Below are 14,817 nucleotides of genomic sequence, written 5' to 3' on the forward strand. Positions count from 1 at the left end.
TCCCTGCAAACAAACCATCTTTATTCTCCAACACTGCCCGCAACTGAGCCAAGGGCCAGCTACGGTGTATCTACGTCCTTCTTTCCTTGGTTTGGCTGGGTCGTGTGGGAGAAGCAGGGCGGGTGTTGTTGCTCGCTGGTGTCCTCAAGCGATGTAATGGTGTGCACAGCTGGAGAGCAAACCCCCACTTGAGTGGCTGCTGCAGAAGAAAGCCAGAGGGTGGGGGGGAGTTTATTGAGTATTTCTTTCCAAGACTTAAGCCGCTCACACGAAGAAGGGCCAAAGAGGGCGGCATCATCGCTGATGAATGAGAATGGGGGGCAGGGACAACAGGAGGGTCTTGTTGGTGCGTTGGGGAGTGGAACATGGGAGCCGATCAAAGCATCTCAAAGGAAGTGTGGGACTCGGAAAATATTAGCCTCCGCTTCCGGATTCTGGAGGACGCGAATTAATAGGGGGAGCGGTTCCATTCCCCTGTAGTGGGGCTCGGCCGTACTTTGCAGGGAAGGTGGGTCCCAGAACCTTCCCTAGCGCTTTTACAACGGGGCTTGGGGCTGCCCGCTCAGTTAGGATCGCTGCTGGCTTTGCCATCTAAGTCCTCTGTCCTTTGGCGAACGTTCAGTCCTGAGTTTGGCAGTGGGAGCCATTCCCCAAGGATTCCTCACTGCTATTAGTAGCCGAGCCTGAAGGAGAGAAAGGGGGAGAAAAGAACCAGTCAAGACCGGAGATAGGAGTAGAAATCGCATGATTCCGGGGCTGCCTCCGACTAGGGAAAGGGAAGCTACTTAGTGTTGTGGGTGGCTCGCATCCGGCTCCTTTGATCACGGACTTTGCGGAGAATGGGCTACAAGAATGGTGGAAGGTCTTAAGCATAAAACGTATCAGGAAAGACTTCATGAACTCAATCTGTATAGTCTGGAGGACAGAAGGAAAAGGGGGGACATGATCGAAACATTTAAATATGTTAAAGGGTTAAATAAGGTCCAAGAGGGAAGTGTTTTTAATAGGAAAGTGAGCACAAGAACAAGGGGACACAATCTGAAGTTAGTTGGGGGAAAGATCAAAAGCAACATGAGAAAATATTATTTTACTGAAAGAGTAGTAGATCCTTGGAACAAACTTCCAGCAGACGTGGTTGATAAATCCACAGTCACTGAATTTAAACATGCCTGGGATAAACATATATCCATCCTAAGATAAAATACAGGAAATAGTATAAGGGCAGACTAGATGGACCATGAGGTCTTTTTCTGCTGTCAGTCTTCTATGTTTCTAATGAACCGGGTCCGTCTGGGTATCATAGGCCAGTGGGCTTACCAGAGAAATCAGAAAGTGAGAGTGAGGGAGAGTTAGGGCCTGGGGAACCCCCAGAGACTGCAGAACCCCCAGCTATGGTAAGGTTGGAGTCAGATGAGGAGTGGGAAATTGTGGGACCCAATATTAGACACTAGGGTAAGAAGAATGCGAGGGAGACAAGAATATCGCCGGCAATGTAGATCTAGGCATTGAAGCTGTCTATGCAAGACTGCCTCCCATACACTGTCAGAGACAGAAACCCAGGGGGAATGGCAGGAAACTGGCCGGGCCTTCGTGCCACTCATAAATTTCCTGGGAAATTTTTTCGGGCTGGGGTTCTTAAGTGGAAACTAATGATTTGGATTTATTACCTTATATTGGATGCTCATTATTAACTGTGCTGATAATGGTGGACTGTCGGCAATCAAACTGACATTCCTCTGATTTAATTGCTGTTTCCAGCACAGTTTCTTTGTAAATAGACTAATATACATAGTGACTTTGCTTTCGAGTCTTCATTGGGGATTAATTACGGATCAATTAACCGGGCCGGACAGAACACTTAGTGACCAGATTGACTCCATGGTTCATAAGACTTTATTCTTAGAATGTGTTGTGGTTGGCTCTGGCCCAGCTCCTTCCCCAGGGAATGTGGAGGTAGATGCAGGGGAAACTTCAACATGTCACAGGCCTGTGTTATTCCCGACAGAGTCAGTTCAGAGTTTAGTTTCCTCGGACAAAGAAGAAGGTGGGAGTGACTCGGCAGAGGGGGGCTTGGCACACAGCCCAGGCAGTCAATCTCCCTTATCTTCCATTGATTCGGATGAAGATATTTTGGACCCACGCAAGCGCAGAATTATGCGTAGAAGAGACCAAGTAAGAACATATTACAGGAGATAAGAGCGGCCACCTGTGTTTGGGTGGGGCTCCAGTAATTAGGGCTGCTGCTATAAATAGCAGCATGTGGGTTTGGCCGTTGTGGAAGAGTATCTGATTGCAGTTCGTCAGGGATCCTGTGTTACTGGTTTCTGGACTTTGTTGATTTTTCATGCTTCTGAAAACAAATCAGAACCACGTGTGTGTGTGTGTGTGTGTGTGTGTCACTTCGTTGGAAGAAGAAGGGGTGTGAAGTTTCTTCACAGCTGCTAGCTAAGTACTTAATGACTGCTTAAGGGAAATTGTACAGACTACCCGGTTGTTTTTGGAAGAGTGCTCTTTGCAATACAAAAAGAGTGCTTAGTTTATTTTGAATTTTGGGATAAAGAACATTGTTTTGAATTTTCAAACGTGTGTGTGTCTGAAATTTGTACCCTTGAATTTTCGGGAGGCTCCTACCAGGCAGCCCGGCAGAACAGAATGTGACTTTAAGGAGATATTTTTGTGAAGAACAGCATCACACAAACTTCAACAGCCCATTGACATACAACGCGGCTCCTGCTGCCTCGAGCCGATCTTCAGAACGAGACGGATTTTAGGAAGAAGGTGAGGAGGTCCTGAAGACCTGCTGCTTCTTCCCAACTACTGGGCCCAGTTGCCCCCCACTATATAGGTCTGTGGCCCCCAGCATGGTCAGCTTTCATCGGCAACGTTTTGGCAGCAGAACAAAAGAAGACTCAAAAGCAAAGGTCAAATGCGGCGCTGCTGTCGTCGTGGGCCGACGGATGCCAGCGCTCACAAACAGAAGGAAGGCCTCTGAGCAGGAAGGGCGCACAGAGGCACCCGTAACCTCTCACCGTTGCTCTCCTGCATGGCTTGGCCAGGCCCCTCTTGACTGGTTCCAAGTTGTAGCTTCCTCATATGCCTCACCACAGCTGTTGCGTTGAAAGCTTGCTGAAAGGGAGAGGGGAGAAAGGAGGAGAGAAATTTTATTTTTAGTTTTTAATTATTGTGGGTTTTTTAAACTTAGTTTTTTTCTTAACATTAGATGATTCTTGACAAATGTATCTTTTTCTTTTATGTACGCTGAGAGCATATGCACCAAAGACAAATTCCTTGTGTGTCCAGTCACACTTGGCCAATAAAGAATTCTATTCTATTCTATTCTATATTTGTATTGTATTGTATTGTATTGTTATTGTTGTGAGCCGCCCCAACTCCTTGGAGAAGGGCGGCATACAAATTTAATAAATTAATAATAATAATAACAATAACAACAATAATAATAATAATAATTATTATTATTATTATTATTATTATTATTATTATTATTATTATTATGTATTTATTGCATTTATATGCCGCTCACTCTGAAACGGACTCTGAGCAGCTAACAAAAGTTATAAATACAAGTAAAAAGAGCAATAAATACATCAATAAAATCTACGATGCCATAAAAACTAGTATATCATTAAAAAAACCATACCAGTCAATCGAATTCCAGGCCTGCCGGAAAAGACAAGTTTTAACGTCTTTCTGGAAGACCGGTAGGGAGGAGATACTGCGAATGTCTGGAGGCAGTTGATTCCACAGAGTCGGAGCCACCACAGAGAAGGCTCTTCCCCGAGGTCCCGCCAACCAACATTGGTGGACGAGAGCTGGAGAAGGCCAACTCTGTGGGCCCTTAATGGGCGCAGCGTGGTACGAGGCAGGAGGCGGTCCCATAAATATTCAGGCCGTGAGCCATTTAGGGCTTTAAAGGTAATAACCAACACTGTGAATTGTGTTTGGAGACCCACTGGCAACCAATGCCCTTGCGTAAAAATGGAGTCATACGGGTGTACGTTGGTACACCCATAATTTATTTATTTTTATTTATTATTTGGACTTGTATGCCGCCCCTCTCCGAAGACTCGGGGCGGCTCACAACAAGTAAAACAATCATGATAATCCAATTAATTAAAATATTTAAAGATTTAAGAACAACCCCATATACTAACAGACACACACACAAGCATACCATGTATAAATTAAACGTGCCCAGGGGAGATGTTTCACATGCCACTGCATTTTGCACCAGCTGAAGTCTCCGAACACTCTTCAAGAGTAGCCCCATGTAGAGTGCATTGCAGTAGTCAAGACGAGAGGTGATGGGGGCATGAGTGACTGTGCGGAGTGCCTCCTTCATTTGCAAAGCAAATGAAAGTGAAAAGAAAAGTCAACCTCCCACACAGACAAGTGAGCAAAACATCTTAAGAGTTTGTTCCATTGTTTCCTTTCCCCATGCTGTCAATAATTTATGGATCGATGGATTGCATTGAATGTAGGGATTGAATTTATTCGCCATCCACCTTGTAGCAGGAGATTCTGGGGCAGCTCCTAGCAACAGCAACAGCATTTAAGACTTCATGTATATACCGCTTCACAGTGCTTTTACAGCCCTCTCTAAGCGGTTCACAGAGTCAGCATATTGCCCCCCAACAATCTGGGTCCTCATTTAAGGATGGGAGGCTGAGTAAACCGCTAAGCCAGCAGAAGTAGCCTGCAGTACTGCATTCTAACCAGAGGTGGCTTCCTCCCGAATGAAGAACCGTTAATAAATTGGCAGCTTATGCCACTGGAATCAGCAGCAACACAGGCCTGCCACGCCCCCAAGTTGGTTCTCTTGCCCCCGATGGTGGCGCCATCTTGTTTTTTGCTTCTGTGCATGCGCAGAAGCTTTTTTCTTAGTACTGTGTATGCTCAGTGAGACGTTTTCCAGGAAGTGATATGCGCATGAAAAACATGCGCTTCCACCACAATGCGAACCGGGTGGGTAAGGTAAGTAAAACCCACCCCTGATTCTAACCACGGCTCTTTAAAAACCCAACAAATATCTTTTATGTTTATTTAACTTATTTATTTATTTATTTATTTATTTATTTATTTATTTATTTATTTATTTATTTAGTTAGTTAGTTAGTTAGTTAGTTAGTTAGTTATCTATCGGACTTATATGCCACCCTTCTCAAAGGACTTACTTACTTATTTACTTACTTAAGAACACAAGAACATAAGAAGAGCCATGCTGAATCAGGCCAAAGCCCATTAAGTCCAGCATTCTGCGTCACACAGTGGCCCACCAATTGTCCATGGGGATCTTGAGCAGAAAGAGAAGGCAAGACCCTCCCTTTCCCTCAACCCCCAACAAATGGTACTCAAGGGAATCCTGCCTGCCTCAACCAACATAGAGGCGACACGTGGACATCCGTTTCAATAACCACCGATACACTTGGCATCCATGAATCTGTCTAATCCTGCCTTGAAGCTATCAAGGCTGACAGCTGTCACGACCTCTTCTGGAAGTGAATTCCATAAACCAACGACCCTCTGGGTGAAGAAATATTTCCCTGGGTTTGTCCTCACTTTCTTATCTATGAGCTTTAGTGAGTGCCCCCTTGTCCTAGTATTGTGTGATGGAGAAAATATTTTTTTGCTATCCACCTTTTCTATCCCATGCATGATTTTATGCACTTTGATCAAGTCACCCCTTGAACGCCGGATTTTAAGGCCGATGAGACCAAGGCATTGCAACCTGGTTTCATAAGGGAGGGGCTCCATTTCCTTGATCATTCTTGTTGCCCTTTTTTGCACCTTTTCCAGTTCCATTATATCCTTCTTGAGGTGCGGTGACCAGAACTGTACACAGTACTCCAAGTATGGCCTCACCATCAATTTGTACGGAGGCAATACAACACTTACTGACTTATTTTCTTATTTGTTTGTTTGTTTATTTATTTGATTGATTGATTGATTTATATGCCACCCTCTCCGAGGATTCGGGATGGCTTACAAGATATTAAAAAAACCAATATAAACTTCCTAATCCAATTACCGTATTATAACTAAGTTAGACTAAAACCCAATACAGTAATATTAAAAAAATCAATCATTCCTATGCACACAACACATACATTACGTTTTGTCGGCCAGGAGGCTACAGTCAAATGGCCCCTAGACTGGTGGCATAAATGAGTCTTTAGACTTTTGCAAAAGGCGAGGAGGGTGGGGGCAGTGTGAATCTCTGGGAGGAGCTGATTCCAGAGAGTCAGGGCCCCCCACAGAGAAGGCTCTTCCCCAGGCCCCGCCAAGTGACATTGTCTAATTGATGGAGAAGGCTGACTCTGTGGGATCTAACCCGTCACTGGGAGTCATGTGGTGGGAGGGGACCCCGCAGGTAATCTGGCCCAATGCCATGTAGGGCTTCCCTATGCTGGGGAAGACAGGAATAGGAACATCCCTTGAGTTATAAACTCATCAGCTTTCCCCCACTTGATGCCCATAGTATTCTTCAGGAAAAGGAGTATCAAAATTAAACAAACAAAACAAGCACATGGAATAATTAAAAAGCATCTATTGGACACCCTCACCTTCCATTTACTTTTGGCAAAATTCTTTTTGATCTGCTCACTGACTGATTGATGGATGTTCTTGTCTAGTGCGGTGTCTCCAGCAATCCTGAGAAGAGAGAAAGCATTCGTCCCTACTTTGCAGACATGAAAAGTAAGAAAAGGGGCAGCTGTTAAAAGAGAAACCAGTGATGTTACCTAGTTGATGGATAGGCTCCCCAAAGAAATTCTTTAGGTTATTTTACGCTGGGGGTCATTTTAGCATTTGTGTTTACAGAGTTTTGCCTTAGGCCAGTGATTCACAACCTGTGGATCGCGACCCCTTGGAGACACTGCTCCCCTATCCATCTCCAAGTGGGTCCACCTACATGCAAATAGACTACTGCAAAAATATATATACACTGCTCAAAAAAAAATAAAGGGAACACTCAAAGAACACATCCTAGATCTGAATGAATGATATATTCTCATTGAGTACCAGTGTTCCCTCTAATTTTTTTCGGGGGTGGGTGGAAAAGTATAGTGTCTGAGCGGCACAGAAATAATAAATAAATAAATAAACAAACAAATAAATAAATAAACGAACAAACAAACAAACAAACAAACAAAAACCCACCCTGTTTTGCCTAATAGAATTTCAAAATAAAATACTGTACTGTGTGTCTCTAACAGTGAGCTCACAATAGGGCCACTCTATCAATATCAAAATGCCACTTAAATAGTTGAGCTAGTTTCAAACTAGATTTTGATTTTCTTTCTCTCTTCCTTACTCCCATTCTTTTTCTTTCTCTTTTTCTTCCTCTCTTTTTTCTATCTGTTTCTCTCTCTTCCTCTCTTCCTCTCTCTCTCCTTCCCTCTCACTCTTTCCCTCTCGGCTTCTGGGCAGGTTTGGAAAACTCTGAGTTGATGATGATTTTTAAGTGAGCGATTGCTCACTGCTCAGCTTAGAGGGAACTATGTTGAGTACTTTGTTCTGTATGTGTAGAAATTCAGAAATTTTGGAAGTGCAGAACGAAATAAATAAAATGTTAAATATTAATTGGACAATTACAAAAGAAATAGCGATATTAATTAAACAAAGAGAACTAAGAGATTTTAAAGAAATAAAAACTGCAGCACTGGAAAGCGCTCAAGCGGTAGTGGTATTGGGTTGAAAAGAGTCTATAAAATGGACACTACAGAACTGGTACTGGTACATGGTGGATCACATTCATTTTGAAATCATGGAAATAAGATTAAACAACTTTGATGAAAATAAACTGGAGAAGCTGATGGCACGATGGAATAAGGTGAAAGGTTATATGCTGAGTAGAATCTGTGTGGCAAATGTGAAAAATAAACTCCAATCACTCTTTCAATAATAACAAATGCACAGTAGAGCCAAGGAAATATATATATATAAACTAGTAAATATTTGAACCCCCCGCAATTGGTGGTGGTGGTGATGGTTATTGTCGGTCGGGTGATGGGCACACGCACTGTGCACTGTTTTATGTTTGTTTTATGTAACCATATTTACAAAATCAATAAAAATATATATTTTTTTAAAAAGAGTTCTGTACAAAGTTGAATGTGCTGACAACAAAATGAAATTGATGGTCAATCAGTGTTGCTTCCTAAGTGGACAGTTTGATTTCACAGAAGTTTGATTTACTTGGAGTTATATTCTGTTGTTTAAGTCAGGGTTTCCCAACCTTGGACACTTGAAGATATCTGGACTTCAACTCCCAAAATTCGCATTCGCTGGCTGGGGAATTCTGGGAGTTGAAGTCCAAATATCTTCAAGTAGTCAAGGTTGGGAAACACTGGTTTAAGTGTCCCCTTTAGTTTTTTGAGCAGTGTATATCTGTACCATGGAAACGTCTGAGCATGTGCAGAAGCCGTATTTCTGACATTGCGCATGTGTATCCATCTTGTTTTTGGCTTTTGGGGGCCTTTTTAAAAAAATCGGCACTGCACCCACCCAGCACAGGCGGAAGTGAACTTGTAGCGAGGTAAGTTAGAACCCACCCCTGAATTTCCTAATAATTAAAGTTCAAAAGCCAAGGGGGGTGGTAAACCTTACCATGGGTGTTGCAGGGCTTGCTCACAGGTGAATCGCTTCTTGGGGTCTCTCTCCATTAAATGCTGGATGAAATCTTTGGCTGGAAAGCAATAAAAGAAGGCGGGTGAGAAGCAAACACTGACATTACAGCCGCTGTGGAATCCAACTTTTATTTTTTGATCGGGGCATCCGGAGAAACGTACTCCTTCCTCACCTGAGTCCGATATATCGTCCCAGTAGGGGGAATCAAATTCATATTCAGCCTTCAAGATCTGTTCAAAGAGCTTGGTGTCGTTCTCGTCGTAAAATGGCGGATACCCACACAATCTGAGGTAAAAGAGGGGGAAATAGTCCATGTGTGACTACAGTAATCCCTCGCTACTTCACGGTTCATCTTTCATGGATTCGCTATTTCACGGGTTTTCAAAGGGGGCTTAAATCCATTAAAAATTTTAAATCCATTAAAAATTCATAAAATTCTTCCACAGTACTACTGCACTCTATTAAAGAAACTGGTAGCGCATATCACATGTAGTCCCAGCTGAGAAACATTATAGAATGACTGTTTAATGCAAAGGGTGGGTTTTAAAAGTCCAAATACTCGTTAAATGCATAAAACAATATCTTTCCTCTACTTCACGGAAATTCATTTTTCACGGGTGGTCTTGGAACGCATCCCCCGTGAAAAATGAGGGATCAGTGTACATACAATATAGAGGGAGGGGAATATAGATTAGGAACAGTTAAAACGGTGAGGAAGAGAAGTCTGTTCAATGGGAAAAGGAAAAGAGAGTGAGAGAGAGAGAAGTGGTTATATCTGGATCCAGAAAGGAAAAGAGTGTTGGTTATGACCTTTAAAGCCCTACATGGCATTGGACCAGAATATCTCCGGAACCGCCTGCTACCACACGAATCCCAGCGACCGATAAGGTCCCACAGAGTTGGCCTTCTCCAGGTCCTGTCGACTAAACAATGTCGTTTGGTGGGCCCCAGGGAAGAGCCTTCTCTGTGGTGGCCCCGGCCCTCTGGAATCAACCCCCCCGGAGATTAGAACTGCCCCCGTCCTCCTTGTTTTTTGCAAACTACTCAAGACCCACCTTTATCGCCAGGCATGGGGGAGTTGACACACCTTTCCCCCAGGCTCTTTATATTTTATGTTTGGTATGTATGTGTTGTTTGGTTTTAAATATGATAGGGTTTTATATGCTTCTTTTTTAATATTAGATTTGTTTCGCTACAATATTGTTTTTTATTATTGTTGTGAGCCGCCCCGAGTCTTCGGAGAGGGGCGGCATACAAATCTAATTAATAATAATAATAATTATTATTATTATTATTAAAAGAGGAGGAATAGGGACAAAGGCAGATAAAATATTAAGCTGTTCATTGAGCTCACATGTGTGAGTGCCCACACCCATAATTCAATGCCTGGGGAGGGTAAAAACAGCTTCCCGTGCCTCCTGGAGGCCCTCTGGAGGCTGAAAATCGCCTGTTTCCCAACTTCTGGTGGGTTCATGTTTTGCCCTACCCAGGCTTCAAAGGCTTCCCTACAGCCAAGGAAGGGTAAAAACGTCCTCCCCCATCCCCTCAGAGGCTCTCTGGAAGCCAAAAATACCCTCCCAGAGCCTCTGTGAGCCAAAAATCAGCTGGCCAGCACACACATGCATATTGCAGCTGAGTTAGGGCAACAGCTCATATGCTAGCAGATATGGCTCCGTGTGCCACCTGTGGCACCCATGCCATAGGTTCACCATCACTGTACTATACTATATGCAATGTTTATATTAATTGGTACAATATTACATATTGGCAAACTCATTTTCCTCTAAAATACAACCCTAACCCAAAATACACTTTGCCAACTTGCTCTGTTACATTCAGAAAGTGCTAAAAAACAACCTGAGAGAGAGATTATCATCTCTGCGGCAAAACATAGGGGGGAAAATACAATTATTCCCTAGACTGAAGGGATGGAAGCAGGAAGACAAAAATCACATTGTGATCGAAGGGAGTTGGAATTTCCTGTCCTCCAAATTGCAAAGGGGGAATCATGTAAAATTAAAAGCCATATACAAAAGAACAAAAACAGACCAGTGAAGCAGCTATGCAAATGCCAAATACATCCTGGAAGGACAAACCGGCAGGATCGTGTTTTTAAATCATTAAATAGAAAAGAATAGAATTATTTATTGGCCAAGTGTGATTGGACACACAAGGAATTTGTCTTTGGTGCCTATGCTTTCAGTGTACATAAAAGAAAAAATACATTTGTCATACATTTATCATACAACTAGACAGAGGTGTATTCCGAAGCAACCGAAAGTATTATCAGTCTTCCCTATCTTCCTGTTTATCCCACCCACCCCACCCCAATTCCACTCAATACATACAAGATGTAGGCAATGACTCCAATAGACCAGCAGTCCACAGCTTTGCTGTAAGGCTTCTGTGCCAAGACTTCGGGAGCTGGACCACAGCAGGAGGGAGCGGCAGGAAAGAAAGAATGCAACTTATTAAAGACTGAAATGTATTGCTATGTCTACAAATACTTATTGGTTAATACCTCTTACACTAGGGAGCATCTTCAGAGTTGGCAGAAGGCCTCCAATAGATCCAGACCACAGACTCACTATTTGGCAACAGCATCCAGCCCCAGATTGCGTGACCCAGTTCTGAGAATTGCTCTCTAGTTTGTTTGTTTTTAAATATCTTTATTAGTTATTTACATTAAAAACAAAACAACAACAAAAAACATAGACAAACATACAAACAAAACAAACAAAAGAGTAGCATTACACAATAAAGCATTATGCTTTATACAATAATTTACAATGGTATCAGAACTTAACATCAATGCCAGCTATTTAGCTGGACCTTGTTTACAGCTTATTCATTTGCACGCATTTCATTTCCTAATTTCAATATACATTAGTCTTTTTGAATTGTCTTGTTTCTATCTTTCTATTCTTCTTTTCATTTCGTTTTATTTACTCTGTGGATTAATGGTTCGTTATAAGAGAGTGGTTATGTCTGATAACAGTTTCTTTATTTCTCCATTGCTCTCTTGTTAATCAAGCTAAGAATCAAAATACTATTAAAAGGGTTTTGGGATTTTATTTCTTGTTTTTATTTCTTGTTGTTGTTCAACTTTTTAATTATTGTGTCACAGAAACATAGAAGATTGACGGTAGAAAAAGACCTCAAGGTCCGTCTGCTCTTATACTATTTCCTTTATTTTATCTTAGGATGGATCTATGTTTATCCCAGGCATGTTTAAATTCAGGTACTGTGGATTTACCAACCACGTCTGCTGGAAGTTTGTTCCAAGCATCTACTAGTCTTTCAGTAAAATAATATTTTCTCACGTTGCTTTTGATCTTTCCCCCAAATAACTTCAGATTGTGCCCCCTTGTTCTTGTGTTCACTTTCCTATTAAAAACGGGAAAATGAGAATTAGGAGAATCTAAGGAAATTAAAACTGCAGCATTGGAAAGTGCTCAAGCGGTGATAGTATTAGGATGGAAAGACTCTACAAAATGGACAGTACAAAATTGGTACTGGTATATGGTGGATCACATACATTTTGAAATTATGGAAATAAGATTAAATAATTTTGATGAGAACAAACTAGAGAAGCTGATGATGCGATGGAACAAGGTAAAAGATTATATGTTAACAGTAGAATCTGTGATGTAAATACGAAAAATAAATTACAATCACTCTTTTAATAAAATTCGTTCAAGATAGAGCCAAGGATTAATAGATAGATAAACAAGTAAAATTTCTTTGAATCCTCTTGTAGGGGTGGTGGGGGTGACGGGGTGTGTGTGTTGTTTGGTGATGGGCACATGCACTGTGCACTGTTATATGTTTGTTTTATGTTAACCTATAAAACCAATAAAAATTGTTTTAAAAAAAACCTTTCCTATTAAAAACACTTCCCTCCTGAACCTTATTTAACCCTTTGACATATTTAAATGTTAAACCAATATTAAACCAATATAACCATTTATTTGTTTGTTTGTTTGTTTGTTTATTTATTGACTTAGAAATTTATTAGAAATTTTTAGTCCAATGACATTTAAAGCTTAACACAGCACAATAGAACAAATACCATATTATTTGGCAATTCCTGTCCCAAAGGATGGGTTTCTTGTCATGGGATTACTTAGAATGGATTCTCTTTAAAGCAGAAATGTCTCCTTGGTAGCTTCCTTCCTGCCCTTTTCTTTTAAAAGCTACTGGCGTCTCAGCCCACTTCCCGCTCAATGGCATGGCTGTGGAAATCCTGAATTAGCCCTTTGTTTATCGATTACTCTTCCTGAGGAAAACCTTTCGTGAAAGATTGAATGCCTTAATTTACTTGGACTCCAGAGAGAACAAGGCCCTGTCAGGCCGAAGCCACCGCTTGAGTGAAAAACTCACACAAACCCAACAAAATCCTTCTTTATTTGGAAATGGGAATGACCCCAAAAGGGGCAATTAAAAAAACGGCAAAGAACATTGTAAGCCTCTTTAAAAAGGAAGGAGTCAAGATAATGGTTACGGAAGTGCCTAGACGAGAATGAAATCGAAACCAGAAAAATAATTCCTGTCAAAGGCAAAAAAACCAACACAAAAACACCCCTCTTCCTTCAATTATTTAATTGGAATAGAATTCAAAGGAACCTTGAAGGTCTTCTAGTCCAGGTCATCAACTGGTGGTCTGCAAGAAAATGTTGGTGGCCAGCAAATGCAAAATTATTTGCATTTTTTTTATATTGCACTAAATCAGAGGTCATCAAGCTACGGCCCCTGCACCAGATATGTGCAATGAATGTCTGTGTTGCTACAGAGTCTCTCTCCCATCAAGGTCTTTTTGGGTTGGAAGGGGGGCAGACATTCTAACTGCTTCAGCCTCCTGGTGTGGGGCTTTGGACGAAGGCTGGAGGGAAGGACCGCTGGTGGCAAAGAGATGGAGGACATTCTTCCAAGTGGGACTGCATCATGGCCTGGAATTGGCTGACCATCTCAGCCCACTGAGCCTCCAAGCGCTGCTAGCTGGCCCTGCACTCCCGCAGGTTTTTCCTCTGCTTGGAAAGCCTATGCTCCTAGTCCTCAGTGAGGTGCTTCTACTATCCAATTTGAACTGAGCCAGCTGCTTTGCCAACTCTTTCTCGTGGTGGCTGCTTAGCTCCAACAACTGCTTCCTGTTGGGGCCCTAAGGAGCCTGCGTGGGCAGGGAGGAGTGGCTGGCAGGGGAGGGGCGAGTAGAGACTGGCGAGGCGCCCCTTGACATGAATGACACCCTGTCATATGGCCACCCAGCCACACCCTCCCAGCCGGTCATTAGGCAGATCATATTAGTGGTCTGCAGGATTTAAAATTATGAATTTAGTGGTCCCTAAGATCCGGAATATGGATCAACCCTGTTCTAGTCCAACCCCTTGCTCAAGAACCCTATACCAGGGATGTCAAACTCAAAGGTTAAGGGGCCAGATCCGGCTTGTGGGGTGCTTAGATCTGGCCCGTGGGGCCACCCTGGAAAACAGCAAAGGACCGGCCCGCGATGCCTCTGCCAGTGACAACGGAGCACAGGAAGGCCGCCAACAGCCCTCCCAAGCTCCATTTTCACTAATATTGGGTTACTACCTGTTTTGCCGGCGTGTTTCAACCGCCCGTAATTACAGGGTAATTAGTCCAGGAAGACACACACCACATGATAAAAGGAAAACCCAAAAGTTTTTATAAACAGAAAAACAGAAGCAGCTCCCTTTTTAAATGTCAAAGGGATTTTCTGGTACACACAAGGCACAGATTAAATGCAATCCAATTGCTCACCCAATAACTGGGAAATTGAGTCCAATTCTAAAGTCCAGAGAGTCCACACACAATCTTGAACAGCACAAAAACCACGATCTTGATGAAACAATGAACCAGATAAACTGCCATGAGGCTAAAACACCAAGCTGCACTTTTATCTGTAGCAACAGATAAACAGGTGGCCTCATTTTCTCTTGTAATAATCCTTCAGTTGTTGTCTCCTATGCATCACTCTACGCATGCGTGGATGTGTCATTAATTCTTGTTCAGAATCCAGGGATGATACAGATGATTGATCTCCTCCTGGGCTGTCTGCCAAACTCCCCTCTTCCCTGTCACTCACACTTCCTTGGTCAGAGGCGGCTTCGTCGGCAGATTCCATCAGGAGCAAAACAGGCCTGCGGCATTTGG

At 42.5% G+C, this 14,817-nt stretch overlaps 1 protein-coding gene across 2 annotated transcripts in view; it reads right to left on the minus strand.

The window, feature by feature from the left end:
* Positions 1-14,817, minus strand: part of LOC139155530 (calcium/calmodulin-dependent protein kinase type 1-like) — an 89,202-nt gene continuing 74,385 nt past the window's right edge. For both annotated transcript variants that reach the window (XM_070730699.1, XM_070730700.1), the window contains exons 7-12: positions 10,995-11,070; positions 8,819-8,931; positions 8,626-8,704; positions 6,582-6,669; positions 3,030-3,126; positions 1-683 (exon numbers count right to left, since the gene is read on the minus strand). In XM_070730699.1, the coding sequence (XP_070586800.1) occupies positions 619-683; positions 3,030-3,126; positions 6,582-6,669; positions 8,626-8,704; positions 8,819-8,931; positions 10,995-11,070 (518 nt within the window). In that variant the 3' untranslated portion in view covers positions 1-618. The remainder of the gene's footprint in view (positions 684-3,029; positions 3,127-6,581; positions 6,670-8,625; positions 8,705-8,818; positions 8,932-10,994; positions 11,071-14,817) is intronic.

The sequence above is a fragment of the Erythrolamprus reginae genome, unplaced genomic scaffold (assembly GCF_031021105.1).
Source record: "Erythrolamprus reginae isolate rEryReg1 unplaced genomic scaffold, rEryReg1.hap1 H_27, whole genome shotgun sequence".
Lineage (NCBI taxonomy): Eukaryota > Metazoa > Chordata > Lepidosauria > Squamata > Dipsadidae > Erythrolamprus > Erythrolamprus reginae.